Source organism: Tyto alba, unplaced genomic scaffold (genome assembly GCF_018691265.1).
Source record: "Tyto alba isolate M040663 unplaced genomic scaffold, T.alba_DEE_v4.0 Super-Scaffold_3, whole genome shotgun sequence".
NCBI lineage: Eukaryota > Metazoa > Chordata > Aves > Strigiformes > Tytonidae > Tyto > Tyto alba.
The window spans coordinates 4,080,319-4,106,771 of record NW_024881304.1 but is presented as its reverse complement, the minus strand read 5'-3'; the positions used below and the strand labels follow the sequence as shown (position 1 = coordinate 4,106,771).

General features: G+C 37.8%; 2 protein-coding genes across 3 annotated transcripts in view; one reads left to right on the top strand and one right to left on the bottom strand.

Moving 5' to 3' along the window:
- Window positions 1–2,916, bottom strand: part of CACNA1D (calcium voltage-gated channel subunit alpha1 D) — a 233,244-nt gene extending 230,328 nt beyond the window's left edge. The window contains exon 1 of the mRNA XM_032984250.2: window positions 2,812–2,916. The gene's annotated coding sequence lies outside the window, so the exon portion shown is untranslated. The remainder of the gene's footprint in view (window positions 1–2,811) is intronic.
- Window positions 2,917–8,706: 5,790 nt separating this feature from the next.
- The window catches only part of DCP1A (decapping mRNA 1A), a 37,412-nt gene continuing 19,665 nt past the window's right edge, over window positions 8,707–26,453 (top strand). Inside the window, exons 1-5 of one of the 2 annotated variants that reach the window (XM_032984323.2) lie at window positions 8,707–8,875; window positions 9,937–9,977; window positions 11,763–11,890; window positions 21,185–21,251; window positions 26,163–26,301. In XM_032984323.2, the coding sequence (XP_032840214.2) occupies window positions 8,741–8,875; window positions 9,937–9,977; window positions 11,763–11,890; window positions 21,185–21,251; window positions 26,163–26,301 (510 nt within the window). In that variant the 5' untranslated portion in view covers window positions 8,707–8,740. Of the gene's footprint in view, window positions 8,876–9,936; window positions 9,978–11,762; window positions 11,891–19,804; window positions 20,755–21,184; window positions 21,252–26,162; window positions 26,302–26,453 lie in introns of those variants that run through there. The other variant, XM_042799640.1, reaches the window with a different exon arrangement.

Here is a 26,453-nt window from a genome sequence, read left to right as displayed (position 1 = left end):
CTACACAAGCTGTTTGGATTCATCATTTCAGTACACTAATTCCACATGTAAAAGTAATTTTATGATGAATACCACTGGGGAAAAATTACTATATGAATGCAGCGGATGATTTCCACACACAACATATTAGTTCTTTTCCCCCTGAAAACATGCCAAAGTAAGAAATCTAATGTGTAGATTAATCTCTAAAGTTACATTCATTTTCAAAATGAAAACTCAGTAAATCTGTGCACAGAATTTTGTAGCAAATATTTTACTAGTTGACTGCCATTTTGCTTTATGCACATAGCTGCATGCAACTCATCTGAAATTAAATAAGATGTTACTGCTTTTTTTCTTAAATAATTCAATATTATCAGATCACTTACTATCTAACACCGGAGTCAAGGGACATGAGGTCCCAAAATTAAAGGCTGCAATTGCACTTCCATCACAGCCATTAAGGCCTGCCTGAACTACAGCAGTTTCTTATGATAAACTCTGCACTAGTTTGGTTGCAAATGTCCACAGCATTGTGCCTTAACACCTTCCCCTTGAAACGCCCTTCCTATGCCATTCCTCACACATCTTGACCACAGGACTCCCCAGAGGATCTTCAGCAGACAGCTTTATGGCTCTCTTTTGAGTGACTACAGCAAAGGAAATCTCCATCAGCTGGAACTTAACTGGTGAAAAGAAGCCAAATAAGAGGTTAGGATCTCATCCAGTTTATTTACTTTGTCATGATGTAATTGAGCTTCCCTTTTCACCAGTATGGTGACTCCTTCTCACTTTTCTTAGACTGCCTTCCTTACCCCCTGGAGGAAGGCCATCCCATCCCAAACTGGATGGGTCTGACTGTGTTTCAGTTCAAAGCAGAAACACATTATGGATTCTTGACTGCAACCATTTCGGGCAGAATTTAGCACACAACAGACATTAAATCCACGTGGTTATGTCACTGGATATTCTCGGACATGATACATCCTGGAGAAAGCTGACAAAGCAAAGAGCAAGAGATACATGTGTTTACACTAAGAATTAACCCACACTGTGCCTTAGTTCTCTGGTTGGACATGTGTCTCTCACAGTTTGCAGCCAACCCCAGTAGGCAGATGAGCACCCAGAGAAGGTGTTGGGTGGCAGCGAGGGGCCAGAGGAAGCCCACACTGCCAGAGCACAGCAGCCTCCCCGAACCCGCGCGTCAGCCACGACTGCAGCATCGGGATGACAGCAGTCAGTGCCGCCGCTGACCTCCCTCACCTTCAGACAAGGTCTTGTGATAGAGCCACCAGCCCTTCCCCGGATGAGTGAAAGATCATCAGAATGCCTACTGTTTGTATTACTCTTCAGAGAAGTATTTCAGTGAAATTCATAATGATGAGTAAATACATTGTACCCAATTTATGTCTGGGAAAATTAAGGTACAGAGAGCTTAAGTGGTTTAATAAACTATGAAATGAATGCAGGCTTACTGATTCCCATTCCTCGGACACTGGAGAACCTAAGAAGCATCAAGCAGCCAAAATCACCAGGCTGTCTTACATTATATTTGTTCCCAATCATGTCTGAAAAGATTTAGAAGCTATTTACTCTCAGAACTGTGTTGTATCTTCTTCATTAGTCCTGTACTACCTCAAGAAAAGCCTATTGAAAAATACACATTTGGTCATAAAAAATGTATCTAACCTATTTTAAAGATGATTGCTCTGATATGTTCTTATTTTGCAAGAGAACCAGCTGAAAATACTAAAAAGGAATTCTTTCTGACTTGCTATTTTACAGCAAGGCCTCAGCTATAAAGAAGCATACAAACCTATATTTTAAAATTTATGTGATACTCTCGGTGTCTCAATATTTAAAGGACTAGATACAGAGGCATTAAAAATGGCTCAGGAACCTTAAAGGATACAAAAGGATGCTCACAAAAGAGCAAAAATATAAGTACACAATAATGCCATAAAACTGACACAGTATATTTAAGGTAGATAACCCAATAATTAAAAATTGGCCGAGGTAAAAACCTAACATAGTTCTACTAAAGTAGCTTTCTCTAGGCTCAAGGTTTCAAATATGATCCACAATTATTCCTGATGTATTTCTCAATTCTGTACAGAGCAGAACCTTGCTAATCTAATTATCATTTTTTTGGTTTGTGCAGTCTATGATCTGTACAAGTAGACTTAGGAGAACAGGCTACTGTGCTTTGTGATAGTAACTGCATACTGTTTTTCCTAATGTTATTACACCAATAAAACAGAAACTACATACAAAATGAAATAAGCAATAGAGAGTCCCTGATGGTGCACCTTTGCTACTGCAATATTTTGTCCAACTGATAATTTGCCACAATGGCGATTTGCAATAGACTTCATTTTCAGTAATGAAATGAGTACAGTTCTAATATATTCAGCAGCAGGCCTTGTATCTACTGTTGGATAAAATATGACAAAACTGGTTAAAGATGTATGTTCAAAGCCCTATATATTAACATTAAGTATATAAATCAATAAAAGTCAGGCTGTACACCTACATCTAATGCACTTACAGAGGCTGAGATCACCGAAAGGCTTGTATTCAAAAATAAGTTGTATTTAAGATTTTGGGTAAATTTAGTCAGGAAGAACACATTACTAGATATTTATGCAAAAGGCAGAGTCCCAGGAATAACGTTTTCTCTCTAGTTCTGATTTATGTCAATGATTAAACTTCTCTCTTTACTCTGTGTAGTGACAGATTATAGCTAAGGGTGAACATGATATAATTTCTGAGCCAAACCTCTATGCTCTAGTTAAAAAAAGTTAGTTTTACCTGTCTAATTTTACTACCTACCTTCGTCAGAGAAGAGCTGTCATATTTTGATGCAAATTCCAGCAATTTACATGTTTCAAGCTGCCAGGCAATGTCTTCCTAGAAAAAACTGCTACCCTTCCACAAGCCCCTGTGAAACGGCAAACCAGGTTAGAAAGATAGAGGAGATTGGATTACCTGCCTGTGCCAGATCATTGTTTCTAGGAGATAATCCATAAATGATTAATCCTTCTAATGTTATTGAGCAATGTAAGGAGGGCTGCCTGTGACCTATTTCAACCTCTTGCACTGTTGTTGTGGGAACAGCTTTACTGTATAAATCGAATTGAGTATTTTCATTCTCATTGAATTGTAAGTGTAATTTAATGTCTTTTCTTTGTTCAGTTTTTTGTTTGTTTTTTTTTTTTTTTAGCATAACTGTTGGTAATACTCATGTCCGAAATGGCAATGAGCACATAGATGGCTAATTTTTTTTTAACATAATTTTCATTGTACTTTATTAAATTACATTATTTCAGTAATTTACTATTGTTTTTAATGCTTCCTGCTTCACATTTTCTGGAACATTTTGCCAGTTGTACAAGGAGAAAAAAAAATAAAGGCAAAAGTCATCCATTCCTGTTACGGAATCATGACTGCAACTATTACATGCAAAATGACAAAATGAGACCTAAGTAATTTATAGTTAAACTCAGATTTCAGTATTGCAACATCTGAGAAACTCAGATATTCTACAAAGTAGTTATGTATTATCTCTATTTTATGTACAGCAAGGAAATAGGAAAAAATCCCATACCTACATCTAGGTAAATCAGCAGTCCCAGATTTTCCTATACCTTGTCACTTCAGTGTGATGACCCTCCAAAACCAGGAGTCACTTTACACACCATCCTATCCCATGGATTTTAATTGTTTAGACTACCACTGCACTGTATCCCTCCGAACTGTATTTGCAGATGTAGTCACACACTCAAGAAACCCCAACCCTGTTGACGAAACCCAGGCCAGAAACTGTCACCTCTGATGTGAAGAACTGTAGAAACACAGGGTTGGCTTATTTAATAATTCTGACTTAAACAATTGACTTGGCAGAAGGGGTACTGCTCTCCTGAGAAAGGTGGGAGAGAAATGATACAACAGCAAAATGGAAACCTGACCTTAACTAAAAGGTTCTGCACAGAGGTAAGAACAAGTATGTAAAGATCATCCCTGACAGATATTGTATCATCTGATCCTAAAAAACAAGAGACACCATAACATCCCTCAGTAACTTAGTTATATTGCTTAACAATTCCTACTGATCAGAATTGTTAAGATCCAGCCTAATTATCTTTTACTGCACATTAACCGGATTTCATCTTGTGCTTTTGCCAGCAAGTGCAGAGAACAGATTTCTGTAACAACCTTTTACATATCAAATGTGTAAACTGCAACGTTCTTTTTAAAATTTTCTTTCTTTTGACCTAGCAATGTAATAATTTAATTTGCTTTCTCTTGTAAGGCATGCACTCTAAGTCTTTTGCCATTCCTCTAGCTTTTTCCACAGAGTCTCCTCAGTTTGTCTCTAATTCCTACTTAGTGTGTCACTCAAGTAGGATATTATGAATTGACAAATTTATAATGGAATTAATTACTAAAAATCAAAGGAAAGTATATTAGTTGTACACCTGGTGGCATTTCATCCTCATGACAATCAGCAAGTATTTTAACAGGTTTATTTTTGTAGCCAGAGAAGAAGCATAAAAGTAAACTGATGTCTTGAACAACAGATACTGCAGAGTATCCAAATTTGAAAGACTCTCAGGTAAAAAAGGAAAAATTTTGCTGCCCTATAATACTGTAATGTGTAAAAATTTAAAAAACTTACCTCTAAAGGTAGAAAAAATTTTTTCACAGCTAAAAATATCTGTCACTGTGAATACACAATAAGTTACCTGTGGATGCTGCATTAGTGCAGAATGAACATATTGCAAGTTGTGAGACCTATGAAAGGCTTATGATTCACCTGGTACTCCTACAACAGAGCGGAGTAATTGCCAGCAAAGGTAACTTTTCTTTATGTACATAAATACGGTGCAAACTGATGTTGAGTAGCATGGAAGGCCATTTCTGTGCTAATCCTCAAAAGGTTAATGGGTCATAATCTCTAACTGTAGTAGTTTCCAGTTATCCTTTATCACCTTGGAGAGTCACTACTTGGAGAATCACAAGAAGAACTATTGTACAGTGAAATATAGTAAGGAGACTGAAATGTGCATTCACAGTAGAGCAAAGAATACAAGTGAAGTAAACACTGTGATAAATAATAAGCAAATTAAAATGCTCAAGTAATGTCTCCTGTGAAATAAAATTCTTTTAAACCAAAAGAGCAATCCTTGCAAAATTCTAGCATCCCCCCCTTGTCGTTTTAACCACTTTAAAATAACAAAGGAATTTGTGTGTCTCATTTAAAAAGATAGGCTAAAGATTTGCAGACTTGCTCAGAGAATTAAAATGCAGAATAAAAGTTCATTAAGTATGTTATCATCAGGACAATTTGTTCTAGCTAGGACTAAGCCCAAATAACCAGTCTGCAAAATCACAGCCATTATTACTGAAATCTAAGGTATAGATAATGCAATTACTAATCAATAGCCCAAGAACTGCCTGCTATTACAATTCAAGGAAAAACGTCTGTAGAGCAAACCAATACAAGTGTGCCATTTGCAAAGTACCTCATGCAGCCAGAAACTTCTGACAATTGTTTCAAGTGGCAAACTGCAAAGATAGAATATGAGCTCTATGAGTCACTCAGATTTTCTGGACTCCACTGGACTCTAATTCAACTTTTAGTAATAACGGAAAATGCACTGACTGGGAATGCTTACTGCACATCTCCATCATCTTAACAGCAGCAACATATTCTTTCCTGATGATATTGAGCTAACAAGGGAAAAACAAAGGGACTGCACACTGAAGACTTTGTATGAAGTCTGAAAGGAGTAACCGCAGCCCAAATAAGCTTTGGGAATACCTACAGCTGCTGTGTGAAAAACAGGGGGCAGAAAAAGAGTTTGTACAACATAACTGCAAACAGCAAGCAGACATCAGTGGAGAGACCCAGCCACATTGCCACATGCAACTGAAAGCATAAAAGAGGATCTTTATTATTTCATCTACCTTAATATTAATGCATATCAAGTAGATAATAGTACTTAGGGTAATAAATCATTATACACCATCTTATACAACCTCAGCTGAATAACTGAAATAGAGAACATAATGTTTGCTTCACTTGTTGAAACCTAAATGGAATCTGTCCCACTCCCAGAGAAAACATCAAAAAAGCATTATTATGTACATGATCCCACCTCTGCCTGGTTCAGTGCAGGAGTTGGGAACAGAGAGTGATAGATGAACATTTCCCCAGCAGTAAGTGCTGCATAGCTTCCAGGGAGGACAAAGAAAACAAGCCTGAATGGATACAACTAACATTTCAGTTTACACTGAGGTCACAGCTTGAGTCTAAGTATACAGTATACTTCGGTATACTTCAAGGTTGAGGAAGCAGATGGCAGGCCATATGACTCATTTCTGATATAAAATATTTTATTCCAAGGCAACAACAGTGAAGAAAGGCAGGGAGAATAAATTCACTAAAATGCAGAACTGGAATTAGCAGATGAAGAATGAAAACTATCCATAACCAGAAACCACCGCTTCCCTTTCTTTATCAATGCTCCTCATGTTTCACTTTTAATTCAAGATGAAGTCAAGGAGTTTTCATGCTTGAGGTCTCACACAGCAGAAGGCTGTCCTTTGCCAATAAGTATTTTACTTTGAAATATACCTTTGCTTTACAGTAATCTTTCAGAAAGAAGCCATTTAGTGCAGATGTTTAAGATGCCATTTAAAACCAGCTCTTAAGGTTTTGTCATTTTCTTTCTGTTTCATTTGAGCCCTTAGAATGTTGTCTCTTTATAAAAGATTGTTTTCAAAGTTTAACTTCCTCATATTATCTTTTCCTAGTACAGAGTATTATGGAATAATAACTAGACATTCTACATTAAAATATTTTTGACATCATAATAAATGTAATTGTTTGCCCTTGATGGAAACAGTTTTATATACTTCACTAACAGAACCAGTGAAAACCCAAATTTTATACATTGGGCCCTCCTGTGGTAAAACCAAGAGAAGGGAATGGAAGATTTATGGAGCTCTAAGACATTCTGTATGATTTTTATTACTCTTTAAAATGATGCTTAGGTCTTGGAATTCAGGGGTGAGTTACTGGGATGAAGTACACAGGAGTTTTGTGTCCAGACTACATTTTTTTAAGAAATGTCCAAGAAATGTCTTTTTACTTTATGATAGAAGTGTTTGACATTGAAACAGGTAAATTAATGTTTTCTCCAAAAAGCTTTAATAATTGAAAAAATTATGCTATACTGGAACTTGTTATTTCCACTACTTGTCAGAAGTACTTCTTATGGAACCACACAACTGCCGGTTCTTTGCTTATAGCTTATGCATTAAATGTCTGTCACTGTGGGAGAGGATTATACTGTAAAGCTGCATTAAAATCAGAAGTATGTCCACCTGCAATTGAGAAGAACGTGACCTGTGGTAATACAAAGTTTAGCAGAAATTCTTTACATTCTCAGAAGGGTCAGAGGCTTGCCACAAACATCGTTTTGTTTAGAAATCTACAATCCCCATTTTTCCTGTCAGATGGCACAAAATGCTACGAAGATAGTTGAATGTCAGCGATCTTATCCTGGAAGTCATTCATGCCTTGGTCCCAATATTCTATACTTTCTTCTTCATAAAATCCATTAATGATTAAAAAAATTGCGGGAACAAAGTTCTGTGCACTGCATGTTACCTGGTTCTTGTTCCAGCAAAGTTAAATATGTACTACATAGGACAGATGATATGTTTGCCATACCTGAGAAAAAGAAAGTATTTAACTCTAAAATTATTTTAAAATATTGAAAATTCCACATCCCACTGCAGAGTGTGAAATATTCAGATACCAGAAAACGACGAACATGTGAACCAACAGCATCGCCCCCAAAGTACTGGAAGGTAATTCCTCCAGCCTGTGACCCAGCTCATCGCACTTCATATGCCAGCCCGCAGTAAACTCAGAAGCCTTTGTATTACTAATATAAGTAAATAAATAAAACCAATAAAAATTACTTCTTACAGTGTAAACAATACACAGATCTTTAGCTTAATGTGCTCCACTGAAACAAAGAAGCTATTTCTCTTCACGACATGTCCAGACGTGGAGACACAACTCAGAAGTCAACTGAAGATCTCATACAGCATGCTCAAAGGGACTAAGTACAGGTGGCTGGTAGGATCCCTTCTTCAGCAGAGGACTGGAAGTCCTCTCCTCGCAGCACCGTGTGAGCTGAACCTGAGCCACAAGATGTCTGACAGAGACCTGGATGGAGCTACCACCAGCTGGAAGGGAGGGGAGGCGGCAGGGTATGGCGGTGCCCAGCGTCTCGGGACGCTTGGCAGCACGAAAGGGTGGAGGCCGTGGCCCAGCTGTGCCAGCTCTGGCAGAGGAGCTCGGCCCCAGCTGGCAGCCGGCGGAGGCACAGCCGGGGAGCCTGCCCGCCGCCCGCCCGGCCGATGCCCGGCAGCACCGGGGGACGCGCCGGGGCCCGCCGGACCTGAGGCTCACGCGAACGCCAGCCCTCAGCCCTTGGGCCACGCGTGTCGGCAGGGCCCGGGGGCTGCCGAGGGCACAGTCGGTGCCCAAACCCCACGGGCCAGCAAGGCCGCGGCCACGGGTGCTGCGGGGCGGCAGAGGGCCCCGCCGCAGCGGGCCTAACCGCCGGGCGGAACGGCGAGCGCGGGGCTCGGCGTTCCGGCCGGCGGCGGGGACGGGTGCGCCGGTAACACCGCGCGGCGGCTTCTTGCCCTCCCCCGCCAGTGGCTGCCGGGACCCAAGATGGAGGCGGTGAGCAGAGCTGGGCAGGAGATCAGCCTGGCAGCGCTGAAGCGGCACGACCCGTACATCACCAGCATCGCCGACGTGACCGGCCAGGTCGCGCTCTATAGCTTCAGCCCCAAGGCCAACGAGTGGGTGAGTGCGGAGGAGCGGGCCGGGCGCTCCCCACGCCCGGGCCGGCCCGCGGGGGGCGGCGGCGCGGCGCCGGGCAGGGCGTTCTTGGCCGCCCCGCTCACCCCTGCCCGCGCCTGGCCCGGGGCCTCTGCGGGGGCTGCCCTCGTCCGAGGGGAGGGTTGGGGTTCGGGTGCCTTTCCCCCGCGGTGGGGCCGGCCCTGGAGGGCGCTCGGGCCAGGGGAGAGGCGAGGGAAGCGCAGCCTGTGCCCGCGCCCGGGGGTAAACTGGGGAGCCGTGCCCCAGGCAGCTCCGGCGCTGGGTTTTTTTTTACTCCTTGTGGCCGTTGAGGGGTTGACTTTTTTTTTTATTATTATTATTTTCTTCATTTAACTGTAATTTATTGTTGTTCATATGTGTTGAACAGAGCCCTAATTCAGGAAGAGCAGGATTTGAGGAATGTTAGTATTTGTCATTGTGTGAAATCGCAGTTTTTGCTTGGCCACCAGTTTTAGCATAAAACTACAAAAGAAATGGAAGTATGTGGAACATGGCATTGTCTTATGCAGCACTGGAGCTGCATGAAACTTTCTGTGCTTGTGGGTCACAAACAATGGTAAAGGTTGCTTTGAAAATTGAAGTCTGAAACACAGCTGTGGTCCATAGTTATATTGTTTTGTTGTTGGCTGTGCTGTCATTGACATCTTTTAAATTACAGATGTGGATGGCAACTTGTCTGATATTTGCAGACTACTGAACTGTAGTCTGTATTTAAAATAAGCAGTTGTGAGAAAAGTCTTGGGCTTGGGCTGGTCAGGGTCAGCATAGGAAAGTTGTAGGATGCTGTATGTCATCATCAGGTTGACTGCATGAACAAAACCTTCTGGCAACAAGTTTAACTTCTTAGTATTACTAAGAAAAAAAGGTAGTCTCTAAAAGTAAGAGATCATGTTTTTAGTCCTATAAAGTCAAACTTCATGGAAAGATAAGGATATTGTAAGTCTCTGTAATAAAAAATGCTATACAAAAGCTACATAACTGTGTGAACAAGCATGTCCCTTAAATGCAATTGCTGTCTTTTGTAGGAGAAAACCGACATAGAAGGGACCTTATTTGTGTATAAAAGGTAAGGAGGTTTTTTGTGAGGCTTTTTTCTTTTTCCTTCCTTGATAAAAGAAACCTTGAGTGGCTTCATGTGTAGCTTTCAAAGTGGATTTATTGCACCCTGTGAACTCCTAATTACTTGTCCAGCTGTTAATGTCTGTATACTGATTTGAAGAGAATAAATTCTGCATATAGGTAAATAACTGTCAAAAGCACCTAAAAGTACTGCTGGAAAATGATAAAGCTTGATGAACGCTGCATATGTATCCACACAAAAAGCTAGTTTATCAAGTTTATTTTGTTAATCTAATAGGATTTGTTAATATGTTGAGTCTGTTAAATGCTGAGTCTTTCTTTGTCTCTTAAAATCCATGAAGTTAATTATGAAAACAGTACAGATGACAAATAGTTTGCCGTAATTTAATTTCTGCCATTTCCAGACAGTTTTGGAAATGGACAAGTTGCCTAAAAGCTGGAGATCTTCTAGTGTGTAGTTTTGGGGACTACTTGATTTTCTCATCAAAACTGTGAAAGAAATTTCCAATTATATGGGATGGGGGAAAGGAGTGGAAGGTAGAACCAGCACATAAAACAGACTGTGAATTTAAGGCTTGAATTACAGGTAAATCAGAAATTAACAAGAGATAACACTTTGTTGAATGTAAGAAATATAAGTAAATCAGACTTAACCCATCCTGAAACTGACGGTCATAGAGTAGGTCATTACAGTATTTTATCCTGGCATTGTGAAGCGATACTAGTAACCAGTTCCTGTCTACTTTGCTTTAGCTCCATCCTTGGAAGTACTTCAAGTAAGAAAGCCAACCAAACTAAGAACCAAAGAACTAAGCAAAAAGTTTCCTTGTCACTAGCTGATTATTTCAAACATGCTCTGTTAGGCGCTTTAGAAGACTAACTTGCAATAGTAAGGATTGTTTACCCCCTCCTTAGAAGCTCTTGGAAGATTTTGATGTTCATCATTCAGTAAAGGTGGCCATGTTGTTACAAAAATCTTAACACTTACTAGGTAATTATATCTGATTTTTACCCTGCCTTCATCATGTTTCTGTGGTGATTACCTGGCTGCTTACAGGCACAGTTGAGTATGCTGGCCTGACATTCAGGCAGCAAAACAGTTCTAAAACTATCTAGAATTTCCAGTGCTTTCTTGCTTGATGTTTTCCTTTTCTACCTGGTGTCTAGCAAAAATCTAGATAATAAAAATTATTTCACAAAGCAATACAAATCTGAATAATTTAATATCTACATTGAGGACACTGAGTTAAATCTTTATTTTAAGAGTCTCCCTTTCGGAAGAAGTTACTGCTTCTAGTTCCCCTCTAAGTGTATTTCATGTTATTTAAGCTAACAGACTTTTTTCATCGCTGTACCTATTTACAGTAAGGTAAATGTTGCTCCATAAGCGGTTGAGTTTTTTCTCCTCTAATAAAAGATTCTAAAATGCCTCAGAACTATCTTATGTGAAGTATTGAGTGCACTTGCATTTTAATCCTGGAGCTGCCCTAGTTTTTTTTAATAGAATTTTTTGAAGCATTTCTTTGATTCACTAGTTTAGCAGTGTAGAAGTGTAACGTTACTAATCCTACTTTGAAGTGTAGTTTTAAATTGAAATTAGTTGGCATGCCAAGAAATGGCATAGAAGAGCAACTATTAGAGCTTCAGAACTGCTAAAGCTTCAGTTAATAAGGCTATGGAGATTTGAAAATTAGTTTATAACTCTGTTTCAGAAAATTATATATGTTGATTGAGGTATTAATCCTTGTCTTTGTTTTAATTGAAACAATAGGTCAGCTTCTCCTTACCATGGTTTTACGATAGTGAATCGACTGAACATGCACAACCTGGTTGAACCAGTAAATAAAGACTTGGAGTTTCAGCTCCATGAACCTTTTCTTCTCTACAGAAATGCTAGCTGTGAGTATAACTTTCTTTAATCCATGTAAACTTAATGTTCTGGTTCATAACCTAAACCACTTCTAATTACTGCGATGTCTGTTTCAAATATAATGTTATGGGGCAGGTTCCAATGAAATACCTGATGATGTTTTCTGTTTATAGTGCTAGATTTACTTAAACAGCTGTGCTATTATATTATGATGACCATCTGCTTTTATTGAAAAAAGAATATACTGACAAAGTTCAATATTGCTGTATTATTTTTAATTAATGATCTGATAGGTTTAATCTAAATGTATGTACAGTGCTATAGCATGAATAAAAAACTATGGAGAAATAGTGAAGATTGATAGATTTTTGTAAGTATTTAACACCAAGAACAGTTCTAAGGGCCGCTTCTTTGTAAGCAAAAAATCAGATGTTAATTAGTAGCTGCTAGAACAAGTTGAGAAAATTGCTCAGCTCTAGGTTAAAGGTTTCTTTCTCCACAGTAGATTTTGGACTCAGGAGATAGGTATTGATACTGAATTTCCTGGAGTCTAGACTCTAGCAAGTCTGAGTGTTGGGATAGTCATTATACAGATGAGTGGTAAAATAGCAGTCAGTGTCATCTTGCTGCTTTTTGAATTCTAGTAGTGTTTTGGGTTGACCTTCAGGGTCCCAGTGTACTGTGTTCTAATTACGTACACACTAAAAATCCTGTTATTCCAAAGAGCTCAGAGGGTAAATTACGTAGCCCTTAAAGAGGAGGAGGGAGTATATGAATGTGTATATGAAATTCATGTTAGGTTAAGTAGATAAATAAAAGGCACCGCACAGAGCATAGAGTTATCCTGATACAGAGGTATCATTTCATGTCCTCTTTTCTAGGTGAAGTTCTTGAAACTAGTTTGCTGCTGTCTGGTGACAGGTTCCCTTTACATGAATTACTCTGAGAACCTGTATGCTGTCTGGATACAGTACTTCCTCAACACCATGTTGTCTTCCTATCAGAATGTCCCCTTGAATTACAGATAGGAACACTGTTTTGGCTATGCTTCAGTATACCTAAAACAAAAGTCAAATCTCAATCACTTCCTGTTTTTTCCCTTGGAAAGCCTCTGGGATCTGTGGGGAGTAGGATAGCTTCCATTGTGGTAACAAAGAATGGTTTAAGGTAGGTGGTCTCCTGTTTAACAGTTTTAGCAATCCTCCTTCTATAAGTGTTATTGAGAGGAAAAAGTCAAAACTTCCCAGTAAATTGAGAAGTCTAGGAGATTAGGGAAGTAAATGACTGGCAAGAAGTTGGGAGGGGGAAAAAATACTGCATTGAGTTGGATGTTTAAGCAGGTTACTTGGTTTGAAAGGAAGAGGAGCTGTACATGATGATGGTAGGGGTGGGATGGCTGATGAGGTGGCAGTAGAGGAAAGAATTGCAGTTGTGAGATTGGTGACATAAGGAAAGCAGGAAGTTGATTCATTTGTTTTCTGGAACTGCTGGTGGTATCAGGAAGCAGGAGCTGTTGTGGAATTACCATGGTGCATTCTAGTGGGAGTGACTTGGGGATTGCTTAGAGGAAGCAGAGAAGGTAAGCTGTGTGTGAGTTCATTAGAAACGCCTAAAGCTAATTATATGCCTTTCTCTCATTGATAAAAGCTCTCCTTTTCCTGTGTGACACTGTTGTGTAAGATCTGTGGGAGGCTCATGGGAGTTAAGATAGGGATGAGGCAGAAAATTGTGAGGAAGAAATTCATACAAATGTGAGGAAGGAAAATACTATACAGTGTATATGGGAAATAATTGCATTTTGAAGTCATCAAGAGTATCTTCTTTTTTTTCCACTTATCATTCCCATTGTCATTTTAAAAGACTTGAGTCAGAAACTATCCTTTATTTCTTCATTTTGTCCTGTCCCCCAGAAGAGGGGGGTAGCATATCCAGAAACAGTCTACCCTGATTGCAAATTGAAAATGATTAATGTAGTTAGTATGTCAGTTATTTCCCTGAGTGCCATAACTAAGCAGCAGATCAGTTTGTGTGTTATGTTGGTGTTCACTTTATTCAAATACAAGCTTAAAAGCATAGAAAACAGCATCTAAGCTTTTTATTCCTTACAACTGCAGCATACACTAACTCTCTTACGTTTTGCATTTAGTTGCAATATTTTGGATTTTATTCCTTGCATGCAGTTTCCCAGGTTTCCTGACCGGTCCCCTGAGTTAGAAAAAAACCCCAAATTATATGATTGAAATGTTCAGTGTTAAATCTGTTTGCCTCTATCTGCATAGTATTTGTGAAACTTTAAAAAAAAAAAAAAACAAAAACAAAAACAAAAAAAAACCAACCCACACTTCAGGATTGATTTGGATTTGTGGACAAATTTCAACATTGTGTATGGGGTTTTTTTGTATGGGTAGATTAGGGGATTCTTGTTCAGGTTCTTTTCATGCAGAAGGGTGTCCACTTCTGCTCAGCTGCCTGCTGGTATGAAAAACATTTGCATTTTTGGGATTAATTCAAATAGGAGTGTTAAGCCAATGGTTAATGTAATGTGTATTTCTAAGGGTTTAATGTGAACTTCTGAGATCCACTGATGACTGAAAGAGGATGGACTGCTAGGTTGTGCAAGGAAAACTACCTCTTATACAGTGTTGGCAACAGCCCTGTTTCTTGTGGAGTGTTGGTTGTTAGGTTTTGGTTTTTGGTTTTGTTGGGTCAGGGGTTTTTTTTGTATCCTGCTTGAGGAAATCTACTGTGATCATTAAAAATTCTTAAGAATATGTTGTCCTGCTAAGATTGCTGAATTATTGAACAGTTGATTCTGTCTCCTTGGCTTACAGATGAGAAATGCTTCAGACTACCTGATAAAAACCTAAAATCATGTTTCTTAATATTGCTGTTTGGCAGAGACAAACATATTTTATGTCTGTATATTTAGGCTGTAACAGGATCGGTGACAAATTGTGGTTTATACTTCCCCAGGGCATGGTAGAAATAGTAGAAGAGGATCAAAGCAAAATTATGCCACCACATATTTGGGCAAGGTTCCATGTCAACAATCTTTATAACTGAATATGATACTACTGTTTTATAAACTTCATGGTTTCACTTTGTTCTGTGATTCTGTCTTGACTTAATAAGATAATCAGGGCAAAGTGTTGTGTATACCAAATCAGACCTCCGGCATTTCTGTTTTAAATGGCATGAGAGCTGTTCTGAGTATATCAAGTGATATACTCCAGTCTATACAGATCCACTAACAAGCTCTACAAGAAACTGCAAGTAGTATGTAGACATTACTTTTGCTTGGTTAGAGTCTGTAAGAATGGTTTGCCTGTCATGCTAGATCATATTTTTGGTGAGTTTTAGTTTGATTTGTTCAAAAAAATTATTTTTAACATATAATGGCATTTTTAGTTTGCTGTGTATGAGAACTTACTTTCGTTAAGCTGTAGACATGAGATGCTTTATCCATTTGTGCAAAGACTTTTTCATACTCTTAAAGCAAGACTAGGTAATTGCTGTTTTATCCTCATGGCAAAGGAGCCCTGACCTATCTTTCATAGTTGTTGGGAGGGTTTTTCCCTCATTTTTGCAGGGTGGGATATGAAGAAGTCTTTCATAGCTGTTCTGGAAAGAGAACAGACCAAGCGATACAGTACCTTACTTGACATCTACCTTTTGTTCTGTTCACTGGGTGAAATCGAAGACGTCTGGGTCAATTTGTTATTTGTTATTCTGGGTAGATGCAAGACATGTAGAGGTCTTCCCTGTGTGCTCCCCCCCCCTTCTCAGAAATTAATACCTTTTTAATGTTTCAGCCATTAATGGGAAAGTCTTTCCCAACTCCAGAACTTTTTTTCACAAAATCATTATGGCTACATAATAAGGTCCAAGCTGTGAAAGAATACTTAAACCCAAGATTCTGAGAAAGGCTATGTATACTTTAAAATTTGTATATAATGCTGTCCAAAAACTTATATCATTTATTCACCAGGCATCTGACCCCAAAGCAAAAATGACAGGGGGTGTGACTAGGAAACTGTGAGACATTATACCAGTTACAATGGTAAACAGAAGAAGAAATATTCTACCTTTGATTGTTAGAGAATTAAAGAAAACAAATATCTCCAAACATGAATGAATCAAGAAATTAAATCACAAAATTTCTTTTCATTTTGGTAATGTAAGATATTTTTAATTTAGAAGTCTTCTTAACTGGTAGAATTTTTTAGACTATACTTCATACTTAATGTGCTGCTTATTATTGCTTAATCTGAAATATGTGATCCTGGGTACATTTGATCCTTGTCTAACTTTCCATCTGGATGCATACACATTCTTTGGAGTATTCAGAATATTTGTTCATAAAGCACTGAATCTGATTGACCTATATTTTTTTCATGAACCTAAGCTTGTTTCCTCTTGTCTGTATTTTGTGAAAAGTATGTTAAACTCTGTTTGAAAAAAATGCATACAGTTGTTCCGCTAACAGTAATAATAGTCCAATCTGAAAGTTCAGTACTTTCTTTCAATCTGTAATGTGAAAATTTGGAGCTGATAGCTCATCGTTTGACTAATCTTCCTTTAAAGCAACATTTTAAACAATGGCCAACTTACAAGAAGTATTCTTCTAAGTCTTTCTCATTTATGACTTCCCCTCTGTATTGGTGGTGTTGGTCTTGATTAAAATGCTTTTTAATCCAAGCTAGTTCACTTGAGAGGTCAGGCAGATTGTTCTCCATAGTGCTGAAAAGACAGATGCTAAACATAAAATTTGGGTATTAAAATAAACGGTCCTTGTTTGGTGTGGGTGTTTTGTTTTGTGGTTTTTGTTTGTTGTTTTTTCTTGCTTCTTATTCCTGTCCAAAGGTAAGAGTTAGTAAAGCAAAAATAATAGATTTTGGAGAGGCTTATATGTTTAAGTGGACAACTCAGTTACGAAGTGCTACCTTCTGGGCTTGTTTGTATTATCATTAATTAAACAAACTTGTATTCAGAGCAGGAAAAGCAAAATGAGTTACATTATTTCAAATGGCTTTTAAAATCGTTTGAAAGAGCCCCTGACTGGTTTCAAAACAGGTCATCTTTACTGGTCAGGAAAGCCTCTCGTTATCACCTTTGTTCCCAGCTGGCAAAGCATTAAGTATAACATATCTCTGTGACTGCCGAAGCTGAATGGCTCTCCAGCAAGCGCATTAACCCAGTGGTTTAGTCTGAGATAAGAAAGGAGCCTGTTCCTGATACCTTTATAGCAGAAGACGCAATGCGAGCTAGGGGGAGGGGAAGAACCACTGAAAGCTGTTAAGAAGTTCTAAAAATATTCTGTTTGATTTGAAAGATGGCGCATTAACTGGAAGGGGTTTTCCACTCTGGTTCAGTGTTACAAAGTAATAATCCCTCTCATTCCACACTATGCTTTGTCAGATGGCAGTTTGTTAAAGTGTTCCTGATCTTGGATGCTGTTTGCCACCTGCTGAATTACTCCAGTGCAACTGCCTGTGGGATTGTGCTGTGAACTGTGTGTGTGAAATGGCCTTAAATAAAAAAGTCCTTTCCTCTCAGTGTTTTGCATATCTATTTATTTATTCTAATGATTTATAAACCTATGTGGCAGGCTAATATTTAATTCAAGGAAAATATGAATAGTGAGTGAGGAATCTCAGTGAAGATATTAGAGCAGACTGACTGAGGAGAGATAGCGTTTCAGCTAACCTTGCTACTGGAAGAAATACAAGCTTTGAGATTGCTTGCTTTGTGTGCTTTTGCCTTGAACTCTTATCTGAAGTGTAAAATTATGCCTATACCATATGCAAATGATGCATATATGTGATTTTCTTTGAGAGTGAGATCAGGTTAAGTTGATTTCCATGATTACCTTATAGGATGGGTTTCAAAGTACAAGTCCTTTCTTTCCAGAGAAAGTTTGAAAGGTCATTGTCCTCCACTTGCAATTGCGCTGCTTCATTGTAAAGCAACTTCTAAATTGGAACTGTAAAATAAAACTTTTCTCTCTCTTCTATCAGCTCTTCCAACTAGTTAAGGTAACTTTTAAGCAGATCATCTTTTTGAATGAAATGAAGCTGTATCTGCACAAATGGCTAAACTGTGTAAGGCAAGAGGGTGACAAGTGTCTGGCATGGCTGACACTGGCCGTGCTGGCAAGTCCCATGTACACTTCTTCTGGCGTAGCATTCGCAGGCTACAGTTCCATGAACATTTTAAGTTTTTCCCTACTGTGCTGGCCCCAGCTTCTTATTTCTGTCTTCTCTTGTGCTGGATGGCATGTTTGTGAAGCTGATGCACAAACAGCATCACAGAACTGGTCTGGACTAAAATGTATCTATCTGACACAAGGGAGAGGGGTGAACTGGGGTAGAGTGAGTTAATGGCAAAGTTGTGGGAATGTAAGGGTGGTAACACTGCTTCTTTCTGCTTGCTTAAAATGAAAACTGAAGTGAAACTACAGCTTTGGGACGCAGCTTCATTTTATGCTGTCAGAGAGTGAGGCCTCTGTCTCACTGTGACACTTCACTATCCTCATTCTTAATTCAGATCTGCTAACTGGGCAGCACTGGAACAGTAAGCTGACTGCCCCATGAAATAGTGGGAGCACAATGTAGATGAGACCACACCTTTCCCTTTGGTGTCATCCGGCTGTTAAGCTTAAACAGGAAGTCTTCCATAATGCTTTTGTTTTCTCAAAATCTCTTTTTTTTTTTTTTAATGTTATGTGTTTAGATAAATATTTATGGGTCAGTGTTTCCAATAAAAATGACATATATCAGAGAAGAATGTAGATTAAGATAACTGACTTCTTTTAATTTTATGAAGTCTGGTTTGTCTGTGTTGTGGGTTACTCATAACTTCATGTGTGTCAATGTAGTGTGAATCCAACTGAAGGATATTGCTGCTGCTGAATACAAACTGCTTCTACTTGATTACTAAAGATGCTGTCCAACATTCAGTATAGAAAAGCTGGATGGAAAGTGTTGAACTAGATGGAAGAATGGGTCAATTTAGTGGCTTCTGTTGGATGAAACTTCACAAACTGCAGTAGAAGGATATGCTATTAGACATATGAACATTCAGCATTTAATGTTTATGCTGGATGTAGTAAAAAGATCACAGATTTGAAAAGAACTGGTAAGTACCACCTCTGTTTTTATTAAAAGGATGCTCATAGCTAAATTTGCATGTATATAAGAAATATATCAAGTATAGTAATGCAGTTGGGACACGTGCACAGACTTCTGGGGTAAGGGAGCTGAACTGATAGTACAAATGAGTCCTCTTTTGAAAAGAGGAAGGTAAACATTCCAGCCTGTTGGACTGTATCTAAGTTAATGCCCAAGTTTACTTGTTCATGATCTGCTTTACATCTTTGTAATACTGGTAATGTTTTGTAGTATCTCCCTATGATTGCTTGCCAGTAGTACAAAGTGGAAAAAAGCCTGATACTCTGTACATCAAACTGAGATTTGGATCTACTTCTGTTCCTGTGTAGGCCTGTTTCTGGCAGAATTGAGTGTGACCTTTATCATTTGTCCCATTAAGATAGCATTATAGTTTCCTTATCTTCATTTCTTCAGCAAGTATGCTTTTGAAGAAGCTTTTTTTCTCTTGGCAGTTTTTGTGATAATGGAAGTCAGGAAAAGGAAAGAGCTTTTCTCCAGTGTTAAAATATGCTACATGACTAAAGAAGTATCTCAAACTGGAAACATTTTCGGGTTTCTATGCGATAGACAATCTAGTTGTATTAAACTGTAAATATTAATAAATATTTCATAAGCGTTGGCTACGTGTATGAAATCATTATTTTTTTAATTGGCTTAAGTCTTTTGTAAGAAGGAAGTTCTTTAAACTGTGCTATATTGACTTACTTGTTTATGACTTGAAAAGCTTTGTCTGTTACTTAAGCCGTAACTTCTAAAGAAACAAACATCCAAATCAATAGCTGTTATTTAATAAAATTTATAAAAAAAAAAAAGGGGGGGGGCAGAGCAGAACTTCAGTGTGTCTTAGGATGTTATAGAACTGAGGTGTGGACAACACTTTCTGAGGGTTTTGGTCAAACACAGTAGGCCCAAGGTAGCTCAAAGATCCAGAAAAAAAGTTTGGTAAATAATTACACTCTTTGCCATGGCTTGAAATAATTTTGAGTGGCCTTTGGTTGAGATTTTTGAGTTTTGTGGAGGGGAAAAAAGAGGGAGGAAAGGATTTCACTTTGAAACTAAAATCTACATCTGGCTGGTCAAGGTTGTGTATTCTTTTTTTAGTATTATTTAAACATTGCTTCACTTTAAGTAATATTTTCATAATTAGTGATTTGAACTTCATAAAAACATTGGCATGAACTGCAGTATAAAGATGAGTTTTAAGAGGGTAAAAGCATCTTTTCAGAAATTAAAATATTTTAATGGTAACATACGTAAAGCTTCCAGTTGCCTTTGACATACTTGCACACTATGCATTGACAAACTTCATAGGTGAACCAAGATTTAAAATAACCTGCTTTGTGGGTTGGATTAAATACAATTCTGCAAAGAATTCTGCAGGTTTGTTGTGTTGGGACAACTGCAGGGACAGTGAGGAGATGAGTATATGTGAGTAAAAAAGGGCTCTGAAGTGGGATTTCTGATGAAGAAACAGTACATGGCACTAGTGACAAAATTTCTCCCTCTGGAGTATAATTCAGCTCTAACTCTGCCAACTTTCAGTGGAATTTTAATTATTCTGAAAGCCAGAATGGAGCTTAGTGTTTTACTTTGCCCTCATTGCTTTGTCCTTCGTACTTTCAAGAAGTGGAGTTCAGTATGAATCTTGTTTTAAGCTGCTCCATAAACGTGACGGTGGTTGAAGAGAGAACCTTCCAGAGAGCCTCTGACTGAGCTGTCATACTGTAATTCAAACCTTTAATATTTTTGTTGAGCTTCAGAAATTGTCAAATTTTAAAAATGTGTTTAAAAAAGAATAAATATATTCTTTAGCCTAATTTAAATGGTAAAGTCATTAATTCAAAACAGAAGGCTGCAACTGTAGTGAGAAGGCATCTGGTAGTTAAAACTTAATTTTCCTGCCACTTCTATTTACAAACAGTATCAACATCTTGTAGTTCTTGCATTTAATATGTCTGAAGTTGTATTTGTGTTTGCTCATGTGCTATTTCTGATTACTTTATAAATAGTTGGTTACACACAGAATATTTGAGTGAAAATTGATGATAATTCATATGTTGCAGATCTAATGGACTGTTGTTTTTTTGCTTTTTCTTACTAATTTGATTTTGGAAAAAAAACCCTTTGTCTTATACTTTTTTTCTTATTTTCAAGTGTCAATTTACAGTATCTGGTTTTACGACAAGAATGACTGTCATCGAATAGCAAAACTCATGGCTAAGTAAGTATTGTGCCTTTAATATTCTGTAATTCTTTTATGCAATACAGGAAAAAAAAGGAAAGGAGCCTCTTAAATGTGTTTGCATTTTTTCTCTCACTCCTTAAATAGCAAAATACAACATTTTTGCTATTTTTCTAATAATAAAACTGTTTTGGTTTTTGGTTTTTTTTTTTTTTTTAAAAACCTAAAGCATTGAACTTTTCAGTTAAGTGGTAAAAAAATCAGTTGCAATAATAGTCGGCATTCTCTAAAAAAAGCAAGTATGAACACCGTTTTGTTTCTGGGTTTGGTTTTTTTTTATTTTTGTACAGGGATGTTGGCAACAGATCCTCTGATGCAGAAGGTGTAATCAAATAAATAATGGTGGGGGCGTTTTTTGTTGATTTCATGGTTTGTTTGGTGGTGGGTAGGTTTTTGTTTGTGGTTGTGGTTTTATTTTTTTCATTGTTAGTTTGTGTGTGGTGGGGGTTTAAAGGCTTAGCTGTTATTCTTGACTGAAGCGAAGAGACTGGAGAACAGTGAGAGAAGTAGGTGGAATTTGGGATGCGCTAGAGATTAAACCAAGACTTTTTAACTAATAGAAAAGGGTGAGAGTTAACTTAAGCAAATCTTCAATGTCCTTACAAAAGGAATCAGCTTGAATTGTGTGACAGAGTAGTTACTCTAGCAAAATTACGAAATGTGATGTGTTGCACAGGATATCTTCTCATCCCTTGTCCTCTGCTTTGCTTTTCTTTGCTATCGCACTACTTTCCTGAACTTTCTTTTTATTGCATGCCTTAATCAGTATGTTGTGTCTTGCAAGTCAGGACATCTTGAAGACTGGCAAACTTTAATTATATGGAAACTAGTCATACTGCAGATAGCTGAATTTTAATTTCTTGGTCTAGAGTTTTTACTTTGGTTTATTTTGGCTTTTCCACATGGAAGCAGTGTAAGACAAAACAAACGACAGACTCTGCTATCAAGATCTCTTTCTAAATTCTTACTTCTGAGTCATCCTGATGACCCTATACAGTTCCCATTTCCCACTTTCTTTTGTTTTTTGTTTTGTTTTTTTGTTTGTTTGTTTGTTGTTTTTTTTTTTTTTTCTTCCCAGCTGTGTTAGACTTTTTGTTGTTATTTGGCTTATTCAAATATAAAGATTAGTTATGAGGGTTAATGGAGAACAATTGTGTGAAACTGACGCTCAGAAATTGTTACCAAAAGAAATAACAAAATGTCTCTTGTTTCTCCTCTTTATAAACAGAGCATCATAAGGGCATGGCTTTCTTTTTTTAATGCACTTTTTATTTTTTTTTTTTAAATTTAAAACTATGATTAGTGTTTGAAGTGAGAGAGCATGCTGAACCTTTCAAACTCTATCATACTCTTATTCTAACAAAAGTATTAGCAGAAGCCATTTCTATGCTGAGAAAAGTATTTAGTGTAAGTATATTCACTTGTATTTGTTGAAAAAGCACTGTAGATTGAAATCACACTTCATTTGGTACCACATGCCTTCCAGCTTCTGAGTACCTAAAGATTCCTATTAGGAAAAATGAAATGGAGGCATTCTAGTTACACATTACTGTAGGATGAAAGAGCTGCACTTCTGAGACTGTTGTTATAAACTTGATGAAAAGCAGATTGATACTATTTTGTTCACATCCGTTTCCACAAACATCAAGCTTTCTCTAGCCCAAAATGAGTAGAAGGCAGTCAGAAGAAAAGTAAAAATGCTGATACTTCTGCATGCTTCTCTAAACAAAGGAGGCTGAAGCTCCAGGAATGATTTCATCCTGGGATGAAAGATGTATACAAGAAAAATTAAAATATACTCTTTAATTTAAAAAAATAAAATAAAATTGAATCTTAACGAAGGAAAGCTACATTTCAGCACATGGTAGAAGGCTCCATCAGGCTTAGTTAATTATATTTTCAAATAAATATTTACATTGTCTTCCAAGAGTATTAATTTTGTTCCACAGTTTTCTGGTTTTGACTTGGGTGGAAATTTGGATTTGCACCCTTTCCTTTGAGGGGGGGGGGGGGGGGATGTTTTTAATCACTAATAGGACAAAGTACTGCCTTTATAATACCTCAGAGCTTCAAAAATCTAACCATAAAAGGTTTCAAGGAGATTTATATTCTCTTTCCTGCTGTTTGACTTGACCTTATTGTGCCAGACTGAGTTAACAAGATTGCAGGCATTCCATTTATATTTTGGTAGCTTATCTTTCAAATGAAAACTAAATTAGTGTTTGTAGGCTTTGTAATCACAGACCTTACTTCTCACGTTCTCTCCCCCTCTCTACCCCTCTCTTTCTGTGAGTTGTGCCAGGTATATTTTCAATGCTATAACTGCAGATATTATTAAACAGACTGTCACAGCAGCTACCGTGCCCCTGAAGGAATGTGTGCTTCTACTATCTGATATAATGGAAAGAAACAGCAGGCCTTGCTTAAAAAAGATTTAATCCTGGATTGCATACAGAGCATGCTCAGTGTACAGATTTGCATTAGTTGACTTTTTTTCCGCAGCAAAGGTATTTTTCTTTTCTTTTTTTTTTTTTTAAAAAGAATTATAGTATTTTCTGAAATTAAAAAAAATTATGGAAGTCATCAAGCTCCTAACTTTAGAAGGAATGAATTTGGGTCAAGTTAAGATGATTGGGGGGTGAGCTTTTTAGAAGTAGAAGAGAAACTAAGGTTTTTCAAATATTTGTGGAACTATTGCATTCTGACACGTACGTTTGTAGGGGGGTTTATTTTTAGGTTAGTTTCTAAGCTTGTTTTACACTGTTTCAACAGTCAGACCCAAACTACCTTCTGAGATACAGGCAGCAAGCTAAAAGTGGGAAAGTATCTCAGAGTTTTGGAGGTATACTGTTTCATGTTTACCCCATCACCACTGTCTGAATGTAACCTGCACAAGACAAAGTGACAAGGAGCTATTAGGCAGTTATCTATGTGAGAAGATAATTTGTTACTCTTCAAAAAAAAAAAATAGTAAACTTTAAAAAGGTAGCAAATGCTTCTCAGAAATCTTTGTGAAAATTTTCTGTGAAATGGATGTACTCCTTGAAGATGTTTTTCTGTGAGACAATTTAGTACTATTTTAATGGAAAGATGTTCTATTAACAGCTTCTGGATCAACTAGTTAAAGCTTCATTCTCCTTCTGTTCTTTGTCATCAGGCAGCACATGGATGAATTCAGCTGTCCAGAATTTTCCCTTTTACCAAAGTATTTATTTTTTCTGGTACAGTTATGCTAACACTTAAAATCTCAGCAAAGTATTCTGGCCCTTTTACCTTGCCTATTCTCATCCCTAGTTTTGGAGTTGAGTTTAGACAGGTCCTAAGTCAGGACTGTATGGTCTCCTGGGGTGCTAGAACAAAATGTTCTCTCAGGGTATCACCATAGAATCATTTGTACAGTATTGAGCTGCTTCATCCAAATGAGCACATGCTGCGGTTCTTAGAAATTGTCAGATTGTGTAGATTGGCCTCCGTGTCCTGAGTTATATTTGCAGGTGAATGCTTGTTTACAAACAGAGAAAGCTGTACTAATAATGAGAAACTGGTTAAATAAGCCTGTATGATTGACATTTTTCAAATTTTGAAAGCAACATTGAATTGTTAAAAGCCAAATCTAACCCTTTTTCAAATAAACGCAGCTAAACTCTAGCAAAGTAAAGAGGTTTGGTTACTAGAAAACTGGGAAGAAACTTCCAAGACTTGAACTATTTTTTTTCTCTGAAGTAGAGGTACATACAAATATCTAAATATTCCCCAGTCTATAAAATCTAGAGTTTGTCCTGAATCTTAACTGACCCAAAGAAACTGGAGGCTGGGATGATTGACAGTTTCTGTGATTGTTATGATGGCACCTCTTGGCTCCCCCGTCAGCCATGAGTTCCACAGCATGGGAGTTCTCAAGTGACATGCCAGCTCCAGAGCTCTGTCCTGTTTACAGTGCTTGTTTTTTCTTAACATATTTGATTAATGCAGGCTTAAAAAAGAAGGGATTACAGGCTGGTGTGTGTTTATTTCAAGAGGATAAGCTTTAGTGCATTGCACAGCCACGTATATCTTGTGAACTACATATGGATTAGAAGTATATGTTGCCTTTACTTTTATTAATGAAATGTACCAGGTACACATCATCTTCTTGCATATCTTAACCATCTTTTAAACTGAAGTTTTTTGATACTTGAGGTAGGTAGGGGTGCAGAAGTGCTGAATGAACCGTAGGCACCAAAGGCCAGAGGAAAAGATGTATTGTAGACTTGCAGGTAATTGGAATGACTACAGCACAGTTAGAGAAGGAAATGGTTTGCCCTTTTTGCCAGGGCCTTAAGTGGGGGAGTAAGGGGTAACTTGCTCTAAGCTTCCTTGCTGACTGACTCCAGAGACTTTGGGTGTGAGCCAGCTCTCTTCTTTCCCACTGTCTTTGTTTTCTTGTATAATGGTAGGCCTCATCCTAAATTAGAACTGTTTTGTAATTGATTTGGTTGAATAACATGGCTTGATTTGGCTAAATACAGAAAAAATGCATGTTAGGAAGTAAAATATAAAAAATGTAGTTGACTGTCTGTGGTATAATACATAGGGTCTTTGTATCACACATACTTGAATGTCCACATATTTTCTTGTAAAAATGTCTAAATATGAGTTTTATAGAAGTAGTGTTTACTCTAGGGAAACTTTGAGAGACAGACCGGTGCTGTCTGTATTGGATACAAATCGTACAGACCATTTGACAGTTTGACTTGTAGCAAATGAAAACTTGTGTAGCTTTGGTTAGGTTTTTATTCAGGCAGGACAAAATGTGTTAATATGCTAGGAGTACACTTTTCTTTACTGCTTTTTGTAAGATGTTAATTCTAGATAAAATTTTAAAATCCTGTTTCTCCTTTCCTGTTACAGAGTGGTCGAACAAGAAGCTCAGAGATCGCAGCAAGTTTCCCAGGACAGAAAAAGTCCCAGCAGAACCAATGGCTGCAATGAAAACAGGCCCATTGACATCCTGGAAATGCTAAGTAAAGCTAAGGATGAATATGAACGAGTAAGGAAATGTCTTCCCCATCCCCACCCCACCCCCTTTTCTTTTCTTTTTTCCTTTTTATTTCCCCTAACCTTATGAACAAATAAAACCACTACTACTGAATAAGGGGCTTAGAACATCATATGGAGTCCACTGAAATAGCATGTTCTGTG